Raw genomic sequence first — 25,561 nt, 5'->3', positions numbered from 1 at the left:
CGGTTTCGAATCGCTGCGAAGTATCGAAGTGGGTATCTTTGTCAACCAAACTCTTTTTCTTCCTTCGATCCGTTCAGACGGCATCCAGACGAATATATGCGCGTACATACACGGTGTCTAACAAATAGCGCTAAAGTATCAAGTATCGTAACAGGAATTTCAAACATTTTTTAATCGAAGGAAAAGTCGCAACGAAAGTACGAGATTCGTACGAGATTGATGTTGACGAGTCTGCGTTACTTAAATCTGTAACCGCGCATAGAGCGAAACCAACGTTGATTGGAACGTACCTTTGTTTCCGTCACTTTGGTACCCCGTTCTCCTTTCTGCCAATCCCAGATCGAAATGTTGTGATCAGAAGTCTCGTCGATAGCGCACAGGTAATTTCCACCGTCCGCTTTCGAGAACGAGAGACAACAAATCGAGCCATCGAACTCGCCGTTACCAATCACACAAAGAGTGGTCAAACTGACCGAGTTCCATATCCTTATGTGAGGCTGAGAAAAATTCGCAACATATTTCTTGCACGTACGTGGTATGTGCGAGGGTCGAACCAGGAGCAATACACCTTCGACGTTACAACCTCCTAACGGAGGTAGTAGGTCAATTTTGAACCGAATCGTATCGAACAGTCATTACGCGATCGTATTCCCTTCAACTACAATTACACGATAAATTACAATTACACAATAAACATATCGTTGGCATGTCAAGCGTCTTGGTATCGTCGATCATCGTTTTTAAAGTATTACTCTTCGTCCAACCCTGGTAAAATCTAATATAATACGTTCTTACCATAGCATCTCGTCTGTCGGTTCCACACACTTGACCAGTGGCGACCACGAGTTTGTTTGGGTGGATCGCTATGCTAAAATATTTCTCAATTAATACAAAATCACGACGACGAGTCGAAAGGAGAAAGAGAGAGGCTGAGAGAGAGAGAGAGAGATTTACTAGTTCAAATAAGAAATCTTTTGACGGCAGATGTTGAATTGAATCTTCGGTGGCAAATTGCAAATTACTTTTCATTTCCTTCACCTTTAAAGACCGCGAGAAGAATGGATCGAAACTATCGAAAGAGATCGGAGACGTTCGTGCGATAACGCACATACACATACGCGAGGAGAAGGATTTTCTTAATTTTTGTTAATCTGTTCGAGCTGCACGAGCGTAGCATCTTGGATTTTACAACCGCGAGTGGACGATCTCGTATCCAAAGATGAAATCCAATTAATTAACGTCCTTTCGGTTCGGTAGAACGATGGAGAAGAAAGCCGTTTGAAGACGCGATACCGCCGCCATTAGTTCCGCACGATCGTTAAGATCGACGGAGCAGATCCACGCATGAATTCAATCAACCCACCACTTGATATCGTCCGTATGACCCAAGTAGTGCCTCTGGCTATGCTCTTCCATGTTGTACAAGACCACTACGGCCGCGACGAAATAAACGATTTCCCCGGTTGGCAGCAGATGCAGATTACTTCGACAGTCTCTGCCTCGGTAACCGTACACCCAGTCGAGTTTTAGTTTACTCTGGGGCGGTGTGCTGACTTTGTGAAGGTCGTACAACTCCATCAAAGGCGTCGGGACGTAAAGGACGACGGGCCGACCCCGTAGGTACATGCGGACGGTGCTTTCCTCCTCGTTGTACTGCATGTCTCTGGTACTGCGAATTCATAGATACGTTCCTTTTAATCCGTTCGTGCGAACCAACCTTCCTTCGGTACGAAAGTGGATTCGATCGAAGCGAGAATTTATATAGACGCGGATAAGGATAAGAAACGGTGGATACCAAGGTAGGTAAGTTTCGATTGTTCGAGGCGAACAGCTACGAGTACGCACTCGTAATATCTCGAAATAACTTTCTTTCGTTCGCTATCGCGTACGTTCGAATTTCCATTATTACTTTCCACGATACTTTCCACGATCAACTCGGAACGATCGGTCTTTCTCGCAAAAACGAGAAACGTTCGCATTTCACGTTTCCTCGGTCAACGCGTTACCGCGTGGCAGTACTACTTTCCACTTTTATCCGTCATTTATCAACTTTCGCGTCGATAGCCGTACCGCGACAATCGCTTTATTTACTTTCATTTCAGTTTTTATCAGAGAAACGAACAGTCCTCGATATAGTCGATCGGGGACCGCTCTAAAACAACGAAAGAAGAATCACCGTGTCTTATCGATTCGTTTTAGTTTCACGGATAGCGTTACACCTATCGAGCTCCAACGATATACCGATATACCGATATACCGATATACCGATATACCGATATACCGATCGAAATCACGAAAACGCGCAATTTACCGTGGCGACGTGTTCGAGAAATCAGGGAAGAGTGACTCACGCGTGGTGCGCGAGACTGCTTTTATTACTCAAGCCGGGCATAGTTCTGCGCGTTACCGCGTTACGTCACTTTGGCCTTCCTTTTTGCTCGATCGTCTGTTCTCCTTCGCGACTGGATTACGATCAACGACTGTCTACCATTCGAGACGCGATTTACGACTCGTTCGAAATGTCCGAAACTGGTGATTTGGCGAGGCGTGGAGGTCGTTCGTTCTTTTCTCGATCGAAACCACGTTTTTCCGTTAACGGCGACCGTGAACCATTCCGGTGAATGCCAATCAGAGTGAACGGAATATTATCCAGTCGCTGCCGCGTCAGATATCTCGTCGAGTCAAATATTTCACAAGATATACGACGCAGATTATTCCATCGATACAAATAAGAAGAATACGTTGCGCAGTGTGGCTCGCGGAGCATGCTACGATATTGTTCTACTTGGCTATGCGTCGAACAACCCCTAGTTTGAAAACACATTAGGCGAAACGGACGTGTATCTTCCTCCCTTTGAGCGAACAAGATCTATCTACTCGCAAGGTTGAAACAATTTCTGTGTCATGAAATTGTTAACCGTTACATAGCATGCTGACAAAAATTACGCAAGCTCGACCGTATGCGGTAGAATTTTCGCATGCAAGTAAACTTTCTGACCGGATGGTCAAAGTAGAGAGGCGCGTTCAAATACCGAGCCCAGAACGGTTAAACGGATAGCCGGTAAATGAATCGGTAAAGCGTGAAAAGGAACTTTCGTTACCTGACAAATTTTTTGCCAAGCGTCTAAGGTACGCTGAAAACGCATCGGCGTGTACCAGGAAACGGGGGATTCACGGTTGTATAACGACAAGAATCGCGATTCACTTTCTTCGGGAATGCAATGGCGGTGCTTGCTATGCGCTAAACGGCCCGTTATCCACGTGACTTTCGTTCGTAACTGTTGCCTCGTAGTCGTGCTTTTAGCCAAGTATTCCTTGGATTATCGTGTCCGAATCTATACGGGGCAACAACGTCTCGCAGTCCTCTTTACGTGTATCGCGGATAGCCTTTAACGCGTGGATTCGCGTGATTCCATGCCGTTTGCATATCGTCGGTATACGCTGCGGTCTTTGTTCGTCTCGAATCGTTCAACGGAATTTGCGATTGCGTTTTTCGAGTCGGTCTTTAACCGTATCCTGAGAAAATATAACGATATAGCGTGGATACAGCGTACTTCGATCAATTTTTTCAAACGTTTAAAGAATTACGCACATTTTTCACGATTAATCGTCGTACTGTTTCTTTTTCTTTTTTTTTTTTTGTCAGATATCTACATATATATATATATATATATATATATATATATATATATATATATATATATATATATATATAGATATAGATATAGATATATAAAGTAACATCGCTGCGAGGAAAACACGTCGAACCATCTGGTATTCGATAACTCACCCGTTCGAATAGACGTGTCTCGCTATTAGGCCGAGTCTTGGAATTTTTATCACGATCACAAATCCAGAGACCGAGAAATGCGTCTCTGAAACGTTCCTCGAATGTACAGTGGGTTACGGAGGGCTGATCGAGAAGAAATAAAAAGGCGGACCGCGTTCCAAACAAGATATTCCTTTCACGAACGAAAAGAAAGTCATGCTCGAGTTACTACATTCCAAATAAGCGTTTCCCATTTAAAATTAAAACAAAAATTAAAAAGGTTCTTCGTGGTTTTGGCGTAAAAACTTAACGCATGCACGGACCTTTTCTTCGTCCTACGCTGCGAAGGTGCGTGCCCGTCCATCGCCAGCGGCGATCTCGTGCAACCTCGTGTTATCCGCGTGCGAGGTCGAACGTCGAAGGTAACTTTTATTATGGTAATTAACGGCATGCCACGTTATCGTAGTACGATATCGCCATGTTCGCAAAATTCAGTAATCTTACTGAAATTCAGTTCCGTTACAAATATAACATTAACTGGTACATCTGTTGCAACCATACGGAACGGGCCGATCATTTTCATCGTCTTAACAATTATTTTCGTCGTTTTCCGAAATACAAGAAATATTTACATCGTACGGATACGTAACGCGACAATGACGACGTGTTTCTAGCTTTATTGGCCGTCGTGGATTCATCGATTAGTACTACTGAAAGAAATTAATCGTAAAGGATCGCGAGAAATAACGCGCGAACGAAAAATTATCCATGCCTTTCACCACTCACCTGAAAGAGGTGTAAAAAGGTACGTCTTAAAACCGGCTGTACATGTGTACAACGTACAATGTGCACCATGCAACGTGTAACGTGCAACGTGCAACGTGCAACGCGCACATGGCGCGTTCATCCGCTTAACCCTTTCGTGACTAGTGAAACGCATATGTCTCACTTGAGTATTTAAACTGTAGAAGATACAGGGTGTTTCCAAAGTCGTGGTAAAACCGGAAAGCAAGCGATGTAAAAGTAAGTCGAAAATATAGAATAAAAGTTGGTCGAGCGATCTTCTTAGTTCATCCAGTCTGGCTAGCCAAAGCTTTACTTACGATTATTAATGATATCAGCAAACATGGAGTTAAATAATGCAGATAGTTTTAATGGCATATTTACTTTAATCGTTTACAACTTGGCGAAGACGCCGCGTTCGACGTGGCAGACAGATTCTTGCTCGATGAATTAAAGAAGCGCGAACTAACGATAATCTGTCAACTCCTTACTTCAGGTTCCAGGCCTTAAAATCTCTGCTCCGTATTCGACATGCACATTCGATCCTAATTACTCCCTAATTATTTCCATGCAAATTCCCCTCCTCCCGATATTTCCCATACCGTTACTAGTCTGGTCAAATACGCAAACACATATACGCCGACGCTTTGCCTTTTTCGCGAAGGTCATAAATGCGCGACTATAAACGTAGGCCATAGAGACGAACGTTACGATAACGGCCTGCTTCATTAACGTCACTGGAATCGTTCCCTTTCCGATCGTACGATATTACGATTTCGGAAACATCCTATATATATATCGAATCGTGCTTTTACTACATGTCAAATTGCATTTATCCACGCAAAGTCGTATCGAGTTCCTTGAGGTTCCTCGCCTGATGTAGAAAGGACGTCTTATAGAATATCGATACTCTTTGTCATTCGTATAGATAGATTTTATCTTATATCTTATCTTATATTATATAAATATCTTATATTTATTTGCATTAAATTAAAATTGTCTTATAGTCATGAAATGAGAAAGAGAGAGAGAGAGAGAGAGAATACACTATTGCTTTTTATCGTATAAATAAGTTAATAGGTCGACAACTAAATTTGTTATTTGTTATTCAACGAGCTTTTGATTATTAATTTACCGACTTGCGTCTAAACAATGGCTTTATGGCCACGAAAAGGCGAAGCTTCGAAAGGTTGCACTACGAAAATCGAAAAGTGCGAAAAAATATCTTTATTTACCCGTGTTTCACGTTGTTCAGCGCCGGTGGCTTGAAGAGGTTGAACAGAGACTTGGTGGAGGCTGAGAATCTATAATGAACGAAAATGCAAACGAAAACCATGCGGTGCAAAACAAAGAGAATAATAGTAATACAAAGAAAAAAGAACAGAGAGAAAGAAAGAGGAATTTCGCGACGGAACGTACGTGCTTTTCTTTTCTTTTCTATGGACGATTTGCGCGCTCTGCCCCGCCATGAGCAGAATTATACACTTCCGGCAGCGCTCTCTCGATTCAGTTGCCACCAAAGGGAAGCTCGAGCGAATGAAAAGCAACCGGGAGATAGTTACACGCTTTTGACGATTAATGAGCTGCGAAGTGAATTCACATCGCGAGACACAATCGATAGTCCGTTGCCCTGTTCGCCGCTTCGTCGATCGACGGGTGATATTTACTCTTCAGATTCGACTTGTAAAGTGCCAAGGGTAGAAACATGTAAATACGTATTTTACAAGGAAAAAGAAGAGATGTCGTTCGACGGTAACGCGACTCTCGCGAATCTTGTACGAACCACGACGACTCGACATCCAGAAACGAATTGCATCGTTTTCACGTTAAAACAAGCAACGAATGTTTTCTTTAAGACTTTAACGATGGTTATAGATGATCGTTCACCGTGACGACTGTTGGAATTTTTTCGAGAGGAAATTGCACTTTAATGGTTGGACAAACCGAACGAGGTGTTTCAAAGGCGTTCGTACTTGTGTAGGCGCGCGCTCGATTCACTTTCATTCATTCAAGAAGAAAAAACACGTTCGACCGTCGCGTAACGTAAAACGTTCATAGAAGCGAAAATGTGCACCGAGAGAGGGTTCGACCAGAATCGGTGTGTGAAAAAGAGGGAAATCACGAAAGCAGGCAAATGTGCACTCGCTCGTTAATAATATCGATCCCCTGCTTACCTGTTACTGACAAGTTGCGAATTGCTTCCCTGATTTTGCGGGGAATGCGTAAAGTCCCCTGTCGACGACCACCGTTTCGCCCTTCTTAAGCTGCTTTGCGGTGGCCCGTTCGATCTCGCTGTCGGCGATCTATCGAATAACAGGATTACTCTGTGACGAAAAAATCTCGTTACCTGTATGACGAAACTGTCACTCTGTAGCCAGGATTCGATTTATCTCAAGTTCAATGAAATTCGCCCCTCTGGTTCTCCGTTATCGTACAATAATCTCACCGACGATTCGTTCCAACGATATCGACGTTTAAATATCAAACGATTTGACAAGCGCAGGCGACGACTCGATTCATCGCCCTTTTACCGATTACCACTCGCATTGTTAATTGCTTAACCCCAATACGTAGTTTTTCTCCTCTTGTTTTCTTTATTCTCGCCCGATTCAAGGCGGACGTTCCTGTGCGTGTGCGTATGTGTACAACGTTTGTTCACGATTGTTAATCGGGTTACGCTGTTTCTAACGTTTACGTCCTACTCGATGTAAAAAGAAATCCAGCGAATCCAGCGTATGGTACGTGGCCTAAGATTCTTCTGCAGAATTCTACATCTTTTGTCTACTACTATAACGCGTTTTCTCTAGATACGATCCGAAACCTGAAAGACACGTATACGATTCGGCCGAATATCGTTCGAAAGGATTAGATTCCTCCATATCCGGCGCTTCGTCTCTAACATTTGTGATAAATTCGAAAGCAAAAGACCATATACTACTAAGAACTTTCATGCTCTATAAAATTAACAAAACAACGACAGAGCAATAATTTATAGCAATAACATCGGTAAATATATTGTTTGCATTTCACTACGAACAAGTACCAAAGAGAATGATTTCTCAAAGGGTATTTATCCAAAGAATAGAAACTTGCTTCCAATTTATACCGCTAAATCGTAATTCGAACAATCGTAATTGTATTCGACGACATGCACATCGAGAAGAATATCTACTTAAATCCTTAATGTAACGGGAGCAATAAGTTTTGCATACAAGGGTAACGAGTTGGTAAGCAAGGCGACGGCGACCACGTTCGTCTCGATTTGTTCCGTTTCGAATGGTCGTCGTTTTCTGCTATACTGTCTACTAATCACTCTCTACATCGAAGATAACGAAATTGCTGGCATTCTTATTTAAGTAAGAAAACTACGAACGAAATAGAAAACGAATGAATTTCGTTGAAAAACGTGTACCTGGCTACTGGCAGTGGCGTGGCTCTAGGACTCGGCGATGGCACCGGGGAAACGCTACTACTACTGGGACTGTCCGAGTGTAACGAACCCGTTGATTGGTAATGAACTGACCTTCTGAAAATTCAGTTTAATTTGTTCCGTCTATTCCAGCCCATAACTGGAATTCTTGCCAAACGATATTTCTATATAAGATACTTTGCACAGTGAGTAAAGAAAGTAAGCGTAACGAGGATCTAAATCTTGGAATCGACGGAGATTTGTAGGCAAAATTTTTACTTGAAAAGTTGACTGTCGTGATCACGAAATTGTTAAATTAATCGTTGAAAATCATATTGTCGCGCGTAAAATTTTTCCATTATTTCTGTGTTCCGATATATCTGTAATTGATATATTCTTGCTGTTTCATCGGCAGCACGTTATTTCTTCTACTAAATGTAGATGTACGTATAGACGTATAAATATAAATACATGGCGAGTAAAGCTGCTTCAAGAATTATTAAAACTTTAACATCTTTTCCGTGAGAAGCGATCATTTGCGACCCATTATTTTCTCCAAACTTTCGTTCCTGCTGATCAGTAGATTGCAATACGTATGACCAGTAGGTTGCGATAAAAACATTTGATCTTGAATTTCAAAATCTTTTTACTTACTTACTTACTTACTTACTTACGTTCTTTACACCCTGTACACATCGTGGCACATAGGTAAATACACGTGCATTAAAGAAAAAGAGATATCGTATATTCCGAAGATTTGGTTCGAAACATTTCAAATGATATAAATACCGTTGAGGAAGTTGCGACGAGTGCGTGTAACTGACCGGTCTCCGTGGGCTGGAGATCGAGTCTCGAATATCCTGGGAAGATCCCGACGAAGACGAATTCCTCAGACAAGAGCTGCCAGTTTGTCGTAAACGTATGTCTTTCTGGGGTGTTGAATTTTGATTACCTGAGACACACGAAATATCAACAACGTAACATTATCGATCACTTTTTACAGGAGCGGACGAAGAGGCGTGAAGCACAGGGAATACGCGGTTCGTTTCTCTTTCAGTTTTACGTTTCGTTTAGATTCGTTTAGAACCGGTAGCAGCCCGGAATTCACCTCGAAGCGCACCGATTGCTCGATGAAACGCGAAGGTAACGAAACATGACCCTAACCAGTCGCGTGCTAACAGCTACACCCGATGAACTTTGTTTTAAATGGGCTGAAACTCGCGAGGCTTCCCCGTATCTGCGATTTGCGACCTGCCTCTACGGCTTCCGTAACAATTAGCTTCGAAGCTTTGGAATTCCTAGCCGCGATACGGGCTTTCGTGTCTCGAAAATTTATATCATTCCGTTTTCTAATTCGCGGTCCATTTTCGCAAGTTAATCGAAGCCGTAGCCGAAACTCGCGAATATCCACTTCCAACGAACCACCGATTTTCTCCATATCCACGCGAATCTTTTCTTCGTCGGTTCTTCCTTTTTCCGCTACTCGCTAATAACTGCGCAACGAATCTACATATGCATAGACTCTTTTAATTCTAATAATTCTTGAAAATGAAAAAATACGTATCTAAAATCTTTTGTTCGCGAATACATCTAGACAATGAGCGAAGAACGTGCATATACCGAATTAATTGGCGCAAGGATTGCGACTGTAACGTATAACGCGTACTCACTTCTAAGCGATACATGACCGTTCCTTAAGGGCGAGGACACTATTCTTTCGTTTCTCCTCTCGTTTCTCTCATCCTCTCTTTTCTCGCGTCCTTCCAGCTGGGCAATTCGCCTCAGCGCGTCCGCCAGAGTAGCTCGAAGACAAACTATCTCGTCCCTCTGCGCCAAGGATTGCCTCTCGAGGTCCGCGACTCGGTCTAACAGCGATCCGGTCTCGCGCTCCAGCATCTCGTCTGTAAAAGGGAATTCGCGTTCGATAGAATAAAAATATGGCAATGAAACGTGGGAATTCTTTCGTCTTGTAAACGTTCAAAGGCTATTTCACAGCTACGCGTTTATCGGATCTCTCAGATTTGTCAGATTTCTCTAGCTTGTGATCGTCGAGTTACGGTTTGTTCGCGTATTATAGCGTCCACTTGGCTGTACAAAACGATATAACATACATTTCCTAGAATTGACCATCATCAGCGTTAATTATTCGATTATGGAGTTAAAAATGTGTTCGGAATTCTAGCGATACTCACGCCACGCCTGCTCCGCTTCGTCGATGGTGTTCATCGCGTCCGGCGTGGACATTGCGATTAACCCTTTACGATGACTCCGACGTATTAATACGTTATACGATCGAATTGATCAACGAACGCAGACAGAGCCAACGTGCTCCGTTTCGCAGCATGTCTCTTCCACCGACTGTGACTTTTCTTCTACGAAACGCGAGTAAATTTGCTTTAATGTAAATTCATTTTCCTTCCTCGGCCGGGTTATCACTTTTCTCCAAGCGTTTATTACGTTCTGTGGGTCGATGCGTTTCGTTCGATCCATCGTTTATTTCCTAATCGAAAGATTCGAAATTTCTTCGAATATATCGTATTAGAACTATACGGGTACATCGATAAGAACGATCGAACGGGTTTTGCGCGTGTTTTCTTCGACTTTCGTGCTTGTACAAATTGGGCTACGAAACTTTTATCAATCGAACGAAGAGCCACTGAAATATTTTCGATAAATAGAAATATGAACGATTACGCGTAAAAGGGAATCGCGAGTCCAATGGCGTTGACCTTGACCTTGAGATACGTTGTAGAGGAGAAGGTCTCGAGTAACACGTACTTTGTACGAACGGTGTTACGATCGTGATTTAAAAGTTGGCTTAGATTAGGTTAGATGTTTCGAGGAATCTAGGGGTTCGACACCCCGGCCACTCAATGTAATCTAAACTTACGTAACTTGACTATATCTTACCGATGTTAAGATCGCAATCCTATGCAAATGCGTATGCAATTTCACTTTTAACCAGTTATATCGGTGTAAATGTAATCTAGCAAGTAGGATTTTCTTTTCGTCGTAACTTTTCAAGCACGATCGCGTCACGCTTCGAGCGAAGCGCCTGTTTCTCGGGTCCCTCGGGATAACGTATCCGAAATTGAACAAAATTGGAGTCGAGAGTCGAGATCGTGTTTATATAAAAAATGGCATGTGGTGAAAATTTCTATAAAATAGAAATATCGTGATTTCTCGGTATCGAGAGTGGCTTGGAGCTTCGAAGGAAATACTTCTAATAATATACATACTAAAAAGCTATGATCGCTATAACATTGTATTCTTGTAAAGAATACGAGAAAGAAGCGAAAGAAACTTTTCACAAGGTTTATAACATACACGCTTACTCCGATTATATGCAAATCATTCTGTAACGTAGAATTATTTAATGACCCATTTCCCACAATTGTAACGCCAGATAGTAACAGCAAACTGTTCCATTTACCTTAATAAAGTATTAAAGTATTAATTACAATGCACTCGCACCAACCGGCTAGATCAGAGAGATCGATATAAAAAATAATTTCTCTCCACATAAATCTAGTACTGTACGAAACGAAATCAACGAAACATATGCTATCGGAATGTCGTTATACGTGTAACGTGCTGATACAAGTTTCGCATCGACGTAACGCGGAACTCGTGGCGCTCGAAATTTTTTTAGAATTTCCATCAACAGCCGAGTTACGCGTTCGTTGCGTTAATTCTTCTTACGTGAAAAGAACGCGGTAACTGTTAAAACTTTTATCGAACGAAAGATAAATCCGCCGTTATTTTTCGCATTCTTCTCACTACTTTTCATGACATCTTTATACGACACAACACTCTCTTCCTATGTTTATTCATAGAATATATTAGTACCGTTTGCCGGAAAGGACCCAGGAAACACTGTATACATAATCGATTCGAGTTGCGAAACATCATGAAAGTCGGTATCGTTGAAACATTATTCGCAATTTATGACTAAGCACGTATTCTTTCAGAAAAAAATCTTCGATAGCAACAGCGCACGAGGAGAAGCAGAAAAATAAATTTCGTATTATTTCGAACGAAATCTCCGTTTGTTGAAAACAGAACGAACAGCGAAAAACAAGAGATCAATTAACGCTTTCTTTTCCGAGCGAGTAAACGAGTGAGAGGATTCTAATGTCGATAAAGACAAATTGTAACCAATAAAGGAGATGAGTGAAAAGAAGACACGAAAGTAATAATATATTTATTATCCGCAGCATGAAATTGTAGAGATAGCGCGATACGTTCAAATTTGCGGCGTAGTCGTTTGAAAACACAGCGACGTAAATTTAATATCGCATAAATCGGTATTTCTAAAGAGATTTTTCTTCATTGGAAAAATGTTGTTTTATATTCAAAATATAAATAAATCCATCGACCGACGAGAAAAATAATTTTACGATCGGACAACATACGTTTTTTGCTTCTCACGAAAGATTAGTATTTCTTAATAAGACAGACATCTACTTACTTGCTATTCCATCATCAGACTCGAGAATATAATATCAGCGTTATATAAAACTATATCTTCCACGGATAGACGAAGAAGCGTTTGGTATTTCCCCTTCCATTTTCAAAAGATAAGCGTCGAATAAATTACGTTTACTTGTAAGGCTAAACATTTCGATCGACTATTCCACGTTATATCAAACTTTGAAACAGTTATTTATATTTATAGTTGTCATTCCACGATTCGAGAGAGATATACATGTATTGTACAAATACGTGTGTTACGTACTACTGTTATTCGGATCTGGGAAAGTTTTGCTTGACATCTTTATTACACCAGATAACAGCATTCGTTTGGAACGATGGTCGTTTCAATTATTTTTATTCTACTCTCTAAATCGTTCTCTTCGTTTTATATAATAATTACGTCGATATAAATATATCTTTTGCGATCTGTATTTTCGGCGCAAATAAAGTCATTTGCCTTTCCGCGAAGCAGATTCTTATTAAAACGTTCGCAAAATTTGTACAAGCACTGAGACGAAAACGAACGCTGAAAATTCAACGGCTCGTCGTTCGAAAATCTAAAAGCGATGTACCTACATGTATATAAATTATAAATATAAACTATATTTTTGTTAAAAACCATTACGGAAAAGGGGCGGAACCTTGAAAACACCGAAACATAAAAATTCCAAAGATTCACTGTCACCGATCCGCATCTTCGCAGAATCTTTCTCGGTAACACCGTACAAAACACTACAACGCGTGGAACCACGATCCAACCTTTCGAATATTAAACCATCTGTTTACCCGAGAAGCGTAGGAAGGAAAAATCGCGTTTCAACGAACCAGCGACCCGACCTGTTCCGTTCCGCTTTTTTTCATTTTTATCGACCGCAACGGTACTTGGAAATCGCTTGGATCGATCCGAGACAAAGGGCTTTGCACTTTCCCTCGAGTTTCCCCGTAGCTAGCAGAATGACGATAACACCAGCGACAACGACGTTTCCGTCGCGAGAACGCGTACACGTGTGTTTTCCGTACGGTCGCCCCAACGTTACTGTCAGCCCGAGAGTACAGCTGCTTAGCCGCGATCAATACGTTCTAGATACTCCAGATGATCCAGATGACTCGGCTACGTTACGCGAGCCATTCACCGGGGTCACGATACCACTGACAACTACACAAACACACACACACACACACACACAACACGCGCGCGCGCACCGGCCACCCGTATTTTACGTGTTTTTTCTTTTTTTTCTCTCTGTTTGTTTCCTTCCTACTGTTTCTTTGAATTCTGGTGGTGTCAGTGTAGAGGGTGAAAAGTGGATACGTAGAATTCGAATCGTACGTAGTTCGAGGAGCGACGAAAGAACGTTCCCCTCCTAGGATTTGACAAAACGTACGAGTTAGTAAATTTAACGAAACCCGGTTATAAACCCGGTATCTTTTACAACGCTGAACAGGCATCTTTCTTAATTATATTATAATTAATCGATGATCGTACGAATTTTTATTAAATAGCAAGTTTCAATCTCCGTTATCGATTTAAAGATAGTACAACATTGTACAACGGCAATGGCTTAAAATTGAATCAGTCTAAGATTAGAGATGACGAAGCGCGAATGAATTATTCGCATAAAGCACCCTGAAGTAGGCGACACACTTTTGCCAAATGGCAATTTTGTACGAAAACTCGAGTGACCGACTTACGACGCTCGACGATTTACGTACGACGATTTTACTTAGCCAGAGTTTGTTAAATTTTTGTATTCTTTCGACTTAATCAGCGTTAATGTCACTAGCACTAATTCTGCTAATAACGTCTATTCTAACTCAAGATTCTAACTTAACCAAGCTTTCCTTTTAATCATACACCCTTTTCTAAGTATAATATCTTTAAAAGATTTTGCATTGAGAACAGGGACAAGCAGAGAACTTGTACGGATATTCGATATTTTATTTGTCAATTAATATAGATAGATATCGATATTTATAGGCAGTTGTTCGATTATTTACCCGTAAACATTTTGAAAAATATTCGTTACGAAGTTTGCTCGCTTGATCGCGAGAAACCTATCCCATAATCGTAAACCAAACGACTCTACTCATTTCCGGAGATGAGATTAGACGCGTTCGATTTATCATTTGAGGTCGTCTCTAATGAACGAGTCGCATCCTGGTTATCGGACACACCCTAGCTATTCTTCGAAATCATCTTGTCCTATATCGACGGAGTCGTTCCATTAAAAATTACTTCGGTTATGTCATCCTCCGGCACGATTCCACCGGATCACGCAGTCTGCAAAACGAGTCGTAAACCGATTACCAAAACTTTTCACGCGACAGGCAAGTTTTATTTTAAGCGGCTAAGAGTATAATAAACTATTTACGGGAAACGATTACCGGCGAAAATTTTCTGATTGTAAGAAAGGAGATTATTTGTTACACGTTCTTTACCAACGTCTGCTTGAATAATGTGCGAAGAATTGTACGAATTTCCGACTTTTTCCAGACATTAAAGAATTTCATTCGTTAATTTAATAGGAAACCGACGAATTATGTATCCAATAGCAAAATATGAATTTAAATTATTTAATCAAAGCAACAACTGCATTGTCCGTTTTTTAAAGAATGTGCGTTGCTTCCATTACGCCATTTATTGATCCACGAGTATCGAACACGACTAATACGACCCTTTTAACGCAGACATCTAGTTATGCAAGTTATCTATTATCGCTTATTACAACGTTGTTGTAACGTAGTTGAAATTGATTTTTAAACTGATACGCTAATTATAATATAATATATATATATATACAAGTATATAATATATAAATTACGATATAACAAAGTTCAGTTTTTATCGATACATTTTGTCGTTACGTTGGCAACCGAACGGCAAAATAGCGAATTGTTGTTGGTTGCCGATGATATTTTTAGTCCAGACAAACGTTTCGTTACGTAGGTGTAGAATATTCAGTGGCCATGCTAGCTAATTTCGATGTATGTATGTATATTAATAGCCAAAAAGAAGGTTACGCAAATATACAGCTATATATATACTACTTATCTTGTCTACCGTCTCCGGATATCGACAATTTCTAATTATATCGCTATCAGATTACACCAATTTTCGTTCTAATCTAACGCAATTAGCGATTTACGCTATTACTAACACAATACCATCGCATTATTATTACTTTGCTTATTTGTCACGTATCTTGATACAGTGTTGTATCCTAACATAATTGATTAAAATATAAAACGTAAATTAATAATATATAGGAAACTACGATTATCGGAGACGACCGGTTGTACAATATTCGTTGTTATTTCGTTAAAAACGCAGCTACATTATTCGAAGATGAGATTAATTAGTCGATCGAAAATTTCTTCCCCCGACCAAAAGGAATTTAAATTCGAGATTGGCGCACTTGGTAACGACAACGGGGCTTCGATGACGCTTCATAGACCGAACGTTCCGGCCACACGATCCGATGCTCGACAAACTCGACGAAGCATTGAAACGTCGAACGTTTCCACCGAATTCAGGTGCTTGGTGAACGTTGAAATTTCGCGAAATTCCAGTCAAGGACCGTTACAACGTTACGATACATCGTCGACTAGAGAAGCGAAATGTGGGATCGATATTAACGAAAGAACAGGATGAGCATGGCGCACCTTTGCATAACGTCATCGCGCTACCTTCAATGCCTTATATAACAAGTGACACCGGTCACCATACAATATCTATTTTCCGCATTTACGACGCACGTTCGGCTCACTCGCTATTTCTACGGCAACGCGCCGCTCCAATCGTCTTTTCCAATCCATAGTTACGTACATGTCTAACAGATATTGATATTCGTTTCCTTATCCTCAAATAAATTCTTTTTATCTTCTTCTTCGATCATCTTACGAAAATTACTCTTTCCTAACTCCGGTAATTTTTCAATGTTTCCGCTCCTGGATTCCTCGATTCTAATTAAATTCACACAGTATCGATTCTATCATTCAACATCTTATTAATCTACAACCATATTTATTCGAATTTACCGAATTTACCATGGAAAGATTTCGTGTTATATATACGCATGGTCTATGTAAGTCAACGCGATAGTACGTTTTCTTCGCAGATGACGCAAGTTTTGCTAATCGCAAATAAGTACAAATAGAATCGTAGACATCGACTAGAAAACCCATTTTTACAATACGGATTTTATCGTAAAATAGATTTTTTAAAAGAAAAAAAAATCGAATTCCCTTAAACGCGTTTATATAGTTTATATAGTTAGAATATGTAATTTACGATCCAAAGAACGTACAACGTATTTGCTTGTGAATACGTATGCAATAAAAAAACTTACTCGTTTCTTGCTTCGCGTCCTGTGTCGTATGCCCGTTCACGTGCATCGTCGCGTCCGAATTTTTCTTTTCATACTGATATTGCTCCTTCGTTGAAGACTCCGTATCTAAAAGAAAAGACATTACAGATCGACTATATCCTTATCGAGTTCGTTGAGTCTAATATATTATAATAATAATATACGTAGCAAAATATACGTACATGTACCACGATAATTATATTTTTGTTTTTAAACGAATAAAATCCGTAAATGAATAAAATTCAGGCGACCGTTATATTCCATACAAAAAGACGGCGGGAAAAAGTTCTCTCGACTTTTTCTAAACCCGAGTGTCCATTTGAGAGTAAAACTATCGTGAGCTAGCTCTCGAGAGTATCACTCTCAAGTGAACACGGAGAGACGAGAGTGACTGCTCGAAAGCCCCGTTGAAACGTTTGAAAGTTAAACCGTTTGCGATTTTCTCTGAAACGAATACGTAGTCTCGGAAATCGATCGCATTCTTACAGATCGTACGTTTGAAAAAGTTTCGCTTCATTTTTTCTCCACATTTTTTCGTCTCTACCCGAGAATTGAATTGCTGGCAAGAGGAAGAATAGAAACCCGACGCGACCTTGATCAATGAAAACGAATGGCGCTACGCGATCGCGAACCCAGGTGAAGTTGCTTTAGAAACTAGGACGCGTTACACCTTTCGCGCTTGCGTTCCTTTCTATATATACATATATATATATATATACATATATATACACACGTGTATAATATAAAGAAGAAGAAAGTCTATCGAGTTAATTATCGTGAATTCAGATGCGGCAAACTGGCAATTTTCTCTCTTCGCAACTTATACATGTACGTATGTATGAGTGTAATCGTTTTTAAAGCATCTGTTATCTAACGGCGAAACGTGATTCCTTTTCGATATTTCCTTTTATCAGAAACCGAATGTTTATCTGTAATGTAAATGCAGGATTACGCGATTCCATTTAAAATCTTTTCGCTACATTAACACTTTACTCCACTTTGGACGGTATTATACAACCTTCTCAAAAATAAACGAGATACAATCGGATATATCTGATTTATAATACATATGTTCTTCTAAGCACGACCAAAATCAATTATTAATCACGTTTAAACGTTGCAAGGTTTCCATCGCTGCTCGGCTCGTAAAATCTCGATTAACCGGTTTAATCGGGACCGGGGTGTACCGTTTAAATTAAGGCATGCCGGATAGTCGAGACTCGAAATGATAAATGTACAAGAATGTCAAACGTCGTAGACCCGCGGACCAGATATCCGTAGGCCGATTTTAAAAATGCCTAAAATATCGTATTCGTACGTATGTACGTACGTATGTAAGTAGATTATATGGAATCTCGCGACGAGTTAATTTTACATTCAAGTGTATTTTTTCTTAAATCGCGTTGATCGCTAAATAATATTTCGCTGATTCGATTTCGGTGATTCGCGCGACCGAAACGCGTCTGCTTATCGCTTTCTTCACTATAGTCGCGAAAAATCTGTTGGAGGAAGAAGATAGCATGGGACGAGAAGGGTTATCAAATTGGACGAAACGAAAGGAATTTGGTTCGTAAGGAATAAAACGGTAGCGGGGAATGACCGAAAACGAGCGAGTTAATGTTTGCCGATACGATGAATGGAGGAGAACCGTGAATCAGGACGTATCGAGAAACAGCTGGCTTATCCTTCGAAGAAGGAAGCCTATGCTCGGGGGAGTCCTTCTACCGATGTACTTAAGCAGTGTAGGCAAGTATAGGAACATTTCGCTGGAAGCGGAGATCGTTGAAAGACTGAAAGAGCAAGAGACGCGGGAGCGAGCTGAAACGCAAAACCAGTAAGCATTGACCTGGCCAGAATGCTGCCTTATTGGTGCATAAGACTGGCCCCCACGAAGCTTATTTTACGATACAGCCTGTGAACAGACACACGCGCGTCTCTCTTCGCGTTCGTTCCTTATATGCGCGCATTTAAACGCGACGCGGATAATTGGTTCGCCGTTTGTAAGCAACCTCGATATCAAGTCAGCGTTAAGATTCGCCGGTGTTCGGTTCCACGTATCCTTTGACAGGAACGTTCGACGAAAGTTTCATTCTGCCTCTAATAAATCTCCGTTATGACATACGTCGACAACGAATTCACGCGTCGATCTTACCGCGGCAATACGATAATTAAAAAACGAATGAATAGAAATTTCCTTTTTCTTACGTTTTCCTTTCTTTATCGAGATCGTTATCGCGTTACGCTGATTTTAACCAAGTCAGGTTAAAGTAAAGTTAGATAATTAGCGAGGCACACCTCCGCGATTAATCGCGCGCGCACAAAACACGCGTCGATATATCGTACATACACAGTGTCTACGTTTGTATCTATTATAATAAGTTACTTGTACTGTTACGCTCTTAACACGTAGTAATTAACCGGCCCAATTTAGCGACCGGCAACCGTAAAGAAATTACTATAAGTAAGCACGTGCTTGTTCCTTGCTTTCTACTCGTATCGTCATTTTCACCACCGCCATTCGTTCGAAACGATTCCTCCACGCGTCCGATAGGCCGCCGTCTGGAACGGCCCTTCCCTTTTATCGTTTATTCTCGTTTCTCAATCGCTCCACCGCGCATACTTCTCTCCTTACTTTCTTCCTTACGTAAGTCGGACAACGAATGACAATCTCTCGGCGGACATCGGATTATGTTAATGATAAACTGGATTTGCATTCACGCGAATTGATGTCACCACGCTATGAATGGTGCCCGCTGCGCATTGATATAGCCTGCTCGGCTCGAATAAAACTCGCCAGTCTCGTTAAGCGCGATTCCTGCTAGCTAACAGGCAGACCGACTACGCGCTCAAAGTAGATCACGTTCGTTGACGAGAATGGGAAAAGTCTGTTCCCTGTTTACTTTGATCCTACTTTGATCCTTTGATCTTCGCTCTATATGCCATATCGAAAATAAACGAAAAATAAATGTTTCTAACGAGTAATCCTACGGAATTAGATGGTTTATCTCTCGATCTTGCAACGAAAAGGACGGATTAATAAAATCGAGAAATTTACAAAAAGCCAAGTTGATCGATGTTGTAAATTTCGCTTATTTTGCAACATGGTTCCCTGATGATAAAATCATACGGAGGAGTTTCTCGTTGCGGCAACACGCAGATGGTATATTCATTAGACTTAATGAAGCATCTTAATTAATCTGGAACACCTTATATAAGCGTAGACGCAGTTGCGTTACGTCTTCCTGGTCTTGCGCTCGCTTAGAACGCGACTCCTTTTCCATTATCTACGATAACCGAAAAACTGTGTACACCTTTCGTTCGAATCTATTCGATTTCAGTTGCGCGCAGTTGATTTGAAAATCGTTTGAAAATTAAAATCGTCCGTGAGTTTGCAAAGAAACGAATACGAGTTAAAAACGAGTTCCCGATTATGTATTCTACGCGATTGTTTAAGACCTTGAAAGCGGTTTAAAATAAAACATAGAAAGCGGCAGATACTGAAAATAAACCGTCACAGAGGAAAATATTCGCGTAGCTGGTTCTATCGAACTTTAAGCAGGTTGGAGTTAGGTATACTATATGAAAACGATATTAAACAATTCCGCATGTCCCCTTGTCCCTGCCAAGTTGCTTATATGTTATAACAAATTTCTACTTTTTCAACTCTTTTCGAGATCGATGCGTCACAAACGTAACATTAAACGTCAGAGTAAATATTAGAATTAGAAAAGACCGGCGAAGCGATGGTTCCAAGGGTCTCGATGTCTAACTTCGAGCGATCGTATCCTCTATCTTCTTATCGTTAGTGATACACACATGAACACACGCACACACAGTTCATTTCCTTAAACATCACTTAGTACCGAAGAAGTATCGACTTTTCGCGACAGATTTTTGTAATTGTGCGCAAATACTCCAATAGCATCGGCCTTCCAAACACAACGACCTTGATGCGATTGCAGCTACTTAGAGTCAAGAGAAATTTTCAACCCATTGCGTTGTATAAGAAATTTTTCAACATTTTATATATCCCGATAAATAAAGTATATTTTTACAAATACGTGAAAGTATCGGTTTGAAAGTTACGACTCAGTATCGGTACAAAAGTTCCATGTCTTGGAAAATGTCGAGCTTTGCTCGATCGATCGAAGAAAATTGTTAAAGTGGCACGTTAACCTAATTAATGTTTCATATAGGCGGTTGTAATTGCTATTTATTATCGAGACATATGGTTACAATAGGACGCCGTACTCGTCAAGATACCTTCTTGAAAGCGTTGCGATGTATGCGTCACGGATATCAATCAATTCGAAATAGGTATATAATTATACGAACGTCTTCTGATCATGATACGACTCGACGAGTATAAGAGTTTATATAAAAGATACGTTTTATTACTGAGATTGTGCGCGATTATCTCGAACATTTTTCAAACTGGGTTCGATTACACGACATCTCTCTCTCCCTGATCTCAACGCACAATTTACAACGATTTACGATTATGTTAGTTAAAGAGCACAACTCATTGAACGTCGATCGACATTAACGCAAAAATTGGTTTAGTATGCGTATAGACCGTTATCAATGTGTCTAGAATTCGACACACGTAGTGGGAAACGCGTGACGGTGGCTCGTGATTAGAAGCTAGAAGTCGATGACGACTATACTCGCATAAATTTGATTCCACGTTGGCTATCTGTCCTTTGCTACCGTGTCATTAACACGGAGGATAGGATAGAGTAGCGAAATTTGCATAATGCTATCGTCCCACGTTGCGTTCGACCAGGAGTTGCGCGAATAAGAAACACGTATACGCAATGTAGCGAATAAAACAGAAAAATTAGGCAAGTTGTGGCCCTTTCTGCGAACGACACGGATAATAAAATCGCAGCATTAAGCGAGAATAACGTTATACCCGCTAGTACCTACGTATTATGTACGTACCGTGTATCGAAAATGAAGAGAACTTTATTGTCATCCGCGTTGGTATTGTCCTACGATAGAATAGTTGAAATTCCAATGAGGTGAATTTAACCGCCATCGTTACTTCGCTTCGAGGTCGCTCAACTGCGACGCGATGCAAACTATGCACTTGCGCGTACAGCGCAGAATTAATTTACGACTACACGTTTTGATTTATAACTATTCGACCGGCTGTTAAGACGATTTTTTCGGTATATTCGAAACGTGTCTCTAACGACTATCTTAAGTTCATCGATTTACCGAGTTGCTTATCGAGAAACGCACGCCTTGGTACACGTAACGCCAAGGTCAGTAAACTGCAATGCTATGCAAACCGTGCAAAGCGTGCATTCGCGTGTCGACGACGACGGAATTAATGCGCCAACTCTGTCGAAACTTGTCCACTTTCCAGCGATACTAACTAAATACGTAATACTGTATTTTCCCAAACGTATTCTTGCGTTCTATATGTACGAGCTCTAGTTTCATTCTGTTCGCTCTATTCGCGTAACACGCCATAAATTGTCTGAGCGCACTGTCGCTCAAAAAGACGGATTATATTTTGGCATATATAATGGCAAAAGGATGAATAGTTAGGTAACGAACGGTCGAACAAAGATCTTAATAAATGCGTTTTCTAAGCCCACCTCGTTTAATTACAGCCTATCTCACGTGTCTCGCGTATTTTACGCACGTACACCCAAATTATATCGTTAAACGTTTATGTTAGATTTAACTGCTGATTGTTCAAGGTGTCTTCACTCGCAAGATAGCTACCGCGGCATTCTAAGATCGCAATTTAAATTTTCGTTCCGGAGAATGGAGAACGAGTTCCAGCGGTCGCCAGTGTTTCACAGAAAATCATTATTCTACTTTTTCCGAACTCTTCCATCGAATAGATGGAATTATTACCACTACAAATCAACGAAAATCTCGAGCCGCATTTCGCGTAAACTTTATCCTTTGAAAGATAATTGCTAAAGATCGCATCGTTCCAACTATCTACTGCTATTATCTCCAAAATGTATTTCATTACGAATTTACGATCGGCACGTTGATCGTATCGTTCGAACGATTATCGTAAACGACAAATTAATATTTTTAGTAATATCTTAGTAAACGGCAATGTTAGTCATTTTCCTTTGAAATAAATCGCCAACGAGACTAGAGTAATCGTAGGCGCGGAAGTCGTACGGACGAACGATTCTCGATGAAAGGTGGACGATGGTGTGTGTCGAGCTGTAATTCCGCTTCGGCTCGAAATAAAAAGCGCCAAAGCGTTCGTTGGTCTTTATCGCGACTAATTGCAAACCAACCTCAGACTTTGTTCACAAACGCTGTTCCAGTATTTACTAGGTTGCCCGTTAATTTGACGAAACTCGCTCTATACAAATTTGCGTACGTATTCATCGTTGACACGTACGTGTCATCGTCAAGTCCAATATCCACGCAGCCTGTTTTTAAAAACTTCATTTGCAATTCCTTCCTATTACGTATCGGCACGATTAAATCGCGAAGGTTCTCAACAATGAACTTCCTGCCGGTACTTCTTCCTTGTATTTCTTTTTGTTTGCATCATCGCAGGATTACAACAATTTTCCACGCAATTTCGACGATCTAAACGCCTTAAACGAGCGCCTTGTGATTCACTATTCCAACAACCTTGACACTTATCGTGAGCAGCCAAACACCGTTCTCCATTACGAAAACGGGGCTTACGTGTCTTACGTATCTTTCGTACTAAAGATAGGAGAACAATATCGATACGACATACAACGATATCGATCGTTTAGTACCGTAGTTTCGTAACGCGTGCCCCTCGATAGACAATCAGATTCTCCGTACATCGGATTTTCTTTTCTTTACAGCCTTTCCGAGAGTAAGAAAAAAAAAAAGTCTCTTACCGATGTCCGGGTAAAATAAAGTCCTCGATCGTTTTGCTCTGGCAACGTATCTCGAGATTCTCTGGCAATTTAAAGTTAATTCATCGAACATAGGAAACTGTGAAAAAGTGAAAAAGCATTGCCATCTATCGTTTCGTCTCGTTGCTCGTCTACGCGGAAATACACGGTCTACGTGGAAATAAAAGCGTTTTGCGAAAAACAAAGCGAACAAGATTCGAAGCGTACCGCTTTGCCATTTACGAGCACTGGTTCCGACAATGAGCCGACAACGTGCTGCCGGATTTCTCACGACATTCGGCGTTGTAATTTCTCTCTCCATTGTCTCTACCTAACTACGTCGAGTCGTGACGCGTAAAGAGCGCGACTCTTATCGGTGGTGTTTGGTAGCGCGAAAAAAGGAAAAGAGAAAGAAAAAGAGAAAAAGTGGAACGTAACGGTGTCGATTAAAAAATTTCTGTATCTTCGCCTCGAGACGATATCTTGTTTATGGTCCGTCTGGAAGCGACGTGGACACGCTCAAACTTGCCGAAATCGAATCGGCACGCTTCTAACGGCGGATCCCAGCGATAGTTGGTCGAAAATCGGTGACGACAACGCGCTCTTATTTTCAGTTTACACATACCACGCTCTCGCACAGTCGTGTCCGCAGAGTCAATTAGTTACTTATCCATTAGTTAGTTGGCGACAGCGCGAATGGAAATTGTGTCGTACTCGACAGTGAATTTTGTGCTCGCGCGGCTACGAGTGGTGCAAAGAGTCGTGGTGTATTTCGGTCCGAATATATGGCTGTCGCCATTTTCTTATTACATACGAGTAACCAGTAATGTTACACATAGCTGCGACGATCTATAAAACGTTCGCGAAAATCGACGCGCCGAACGCAAATACGTGGTAATGAATGGAGCGTGCGGATAATTTCGAACCGATCAAGTGTACGTCGAGTGTGCAGGCTATCTGGACGACGTTCGTTTATGCGTAATGCATAGTCGGTTAGACGCACGTACGTATACAAGTACGCCTATGGCAGACAAAGAGTTCAAATCGTCAAATGTTTGAGAAATACGAAAGAAACTAGAAAAGAACGTAATGAAAATGCACGTATAAATCCTTAACGATCCGTGTCGAGTCGACATTATGACGCGAATGTTGACTCGGCGATCACGGAATGTCGTTTGCTGGAAAATTTGCAACCGCACGGTCCAGAGTTTTTACGCGAACGAGTACACGCTCGTATCGAAGGAATAACGTTCGATCAAAGATTATTTTCACGGCCCGGCGAGTGACGCCGATCCGAAATTACTTTTAGGGAAAAGTTGAGAGCGTGGTAGTCCCTTGGCAGCTGTGGGAATTGTACTTTCACCTTTTCAGCCTCGCTGACGAAATGAATTTCACACGGGTAAAGGACTAAAGACGGGTGTGTAAGAAAATCACGCAATACGTTATACTTTCTGTCAACCGTATCCTATTGCGGCAAGCACTTGTCAAACAACAATCACGCGCGTCACCGTCTTTTTATGCGTATATCGATGTCGAGTTATCGTCTTTCACGTAATTACAACAGATAACGTTCCGAATCCAACAACGATGCGTATAATCGAGCAACGAAACAAATAATATCAACGTTATTACATATTCGCTTTCTTATCGTTCGGACGCGCGTTTTTCCGCAAATTATTTTGCTCGACCGAAACGAACGAATGCCATCCGAATCCGAGATTTCTTTCGCTTTCTCTTTCCTAAAGATATCATCCGCGACAAACGAAACGTATTCGATATATAGATTAATTTCATCGTTCATTTACGCGTTGTACGTTCATGCGTAAGTACAAATTCTACGCTAAACAGTTCTCGTCTAGTAGCCTTATCCGAGTCGACGAGGTAACGAATATAC

The 25,561-nt window shown here is 41.0% G+C and overlaps 1 protein-coding gene across 17 annotated transcripts in view; it reads right to left on the bottom strand.

The window, feature by feature from the left end:
* The window catches only part of LOC126872293 (echinoderm microtubule-associated protein-like 2), a 33,179-nt gene that overhangs the window by 5,390 nt on the left and 2,228 nt on the right, over positions 1–25,561 (bottom strand). For 4 of the 17 annotated variants that reach the window (XM_050632067.1, XM_050632068.1, XM_050632051.1 and 1 more), the window contains exons 2-10: positions 16,787–16,891; positions 9,632–9,862; positions 8,751–8,913; positions 7,965–8,078; positions 6,727–6,876; positions 5,788–5,856; positions 1,364–1,669; positions 796–868; positions 291–497 (exon numbers count right to left, since the gene is read on the bottom strand). In XM_050632067.1, coding sequence (XP_050488024.1) covers positions 291–497; positions 796–868; positions 1,364–1,669; positions 5,788–5,856; positions 6,727–6,876; positions 7,965–8,078; positions 8,751–8,913; positions 9,632–9,862; positions 16,787–16,832 — 1,359 coding nt within the window. In that variant the 5' untranslated portion in view covers positions 16,833–16,891. Of the gene's footprint in view, positions 1–290; positions 498–795; positions 869–1,363; positions 1,670–5,787; positions 5,857–6,726; positions 6,877–7,964; positions 8,079–8,750; positions 8,914–9,631; positions 9,863–10,153; positions 10,618–12,432; positions 13,485–16,786; positions 16,892–25,561 lie in introns of those variants that run through there. The other 13 variants (XM_050632052.1, XM_050632054.1, XM_050632059.1 and 10 more) reach the window with 11 other exon arrangements.

The sequence above is a fragment of the Bombus huntii genome, chromosome 13 (genome assembly GCF_024542735.1).
Source record: "Bombus huntii isolate Logan2020A chromosome 13, iyBomHunt1.1, whole genome shotgun sequence".
NCBI classification, from domain to species: Eukaryota; Metazoa; Arthropoda; class Insecta; order Hymenoptera; family Apidae; genus Bombus; species Bombus huntii.
The sequence above is the reverse complement of the archived record's forward strand: the minus strand, read 5'-3'. Positions and strand labels throughout refer to the sequence as shown.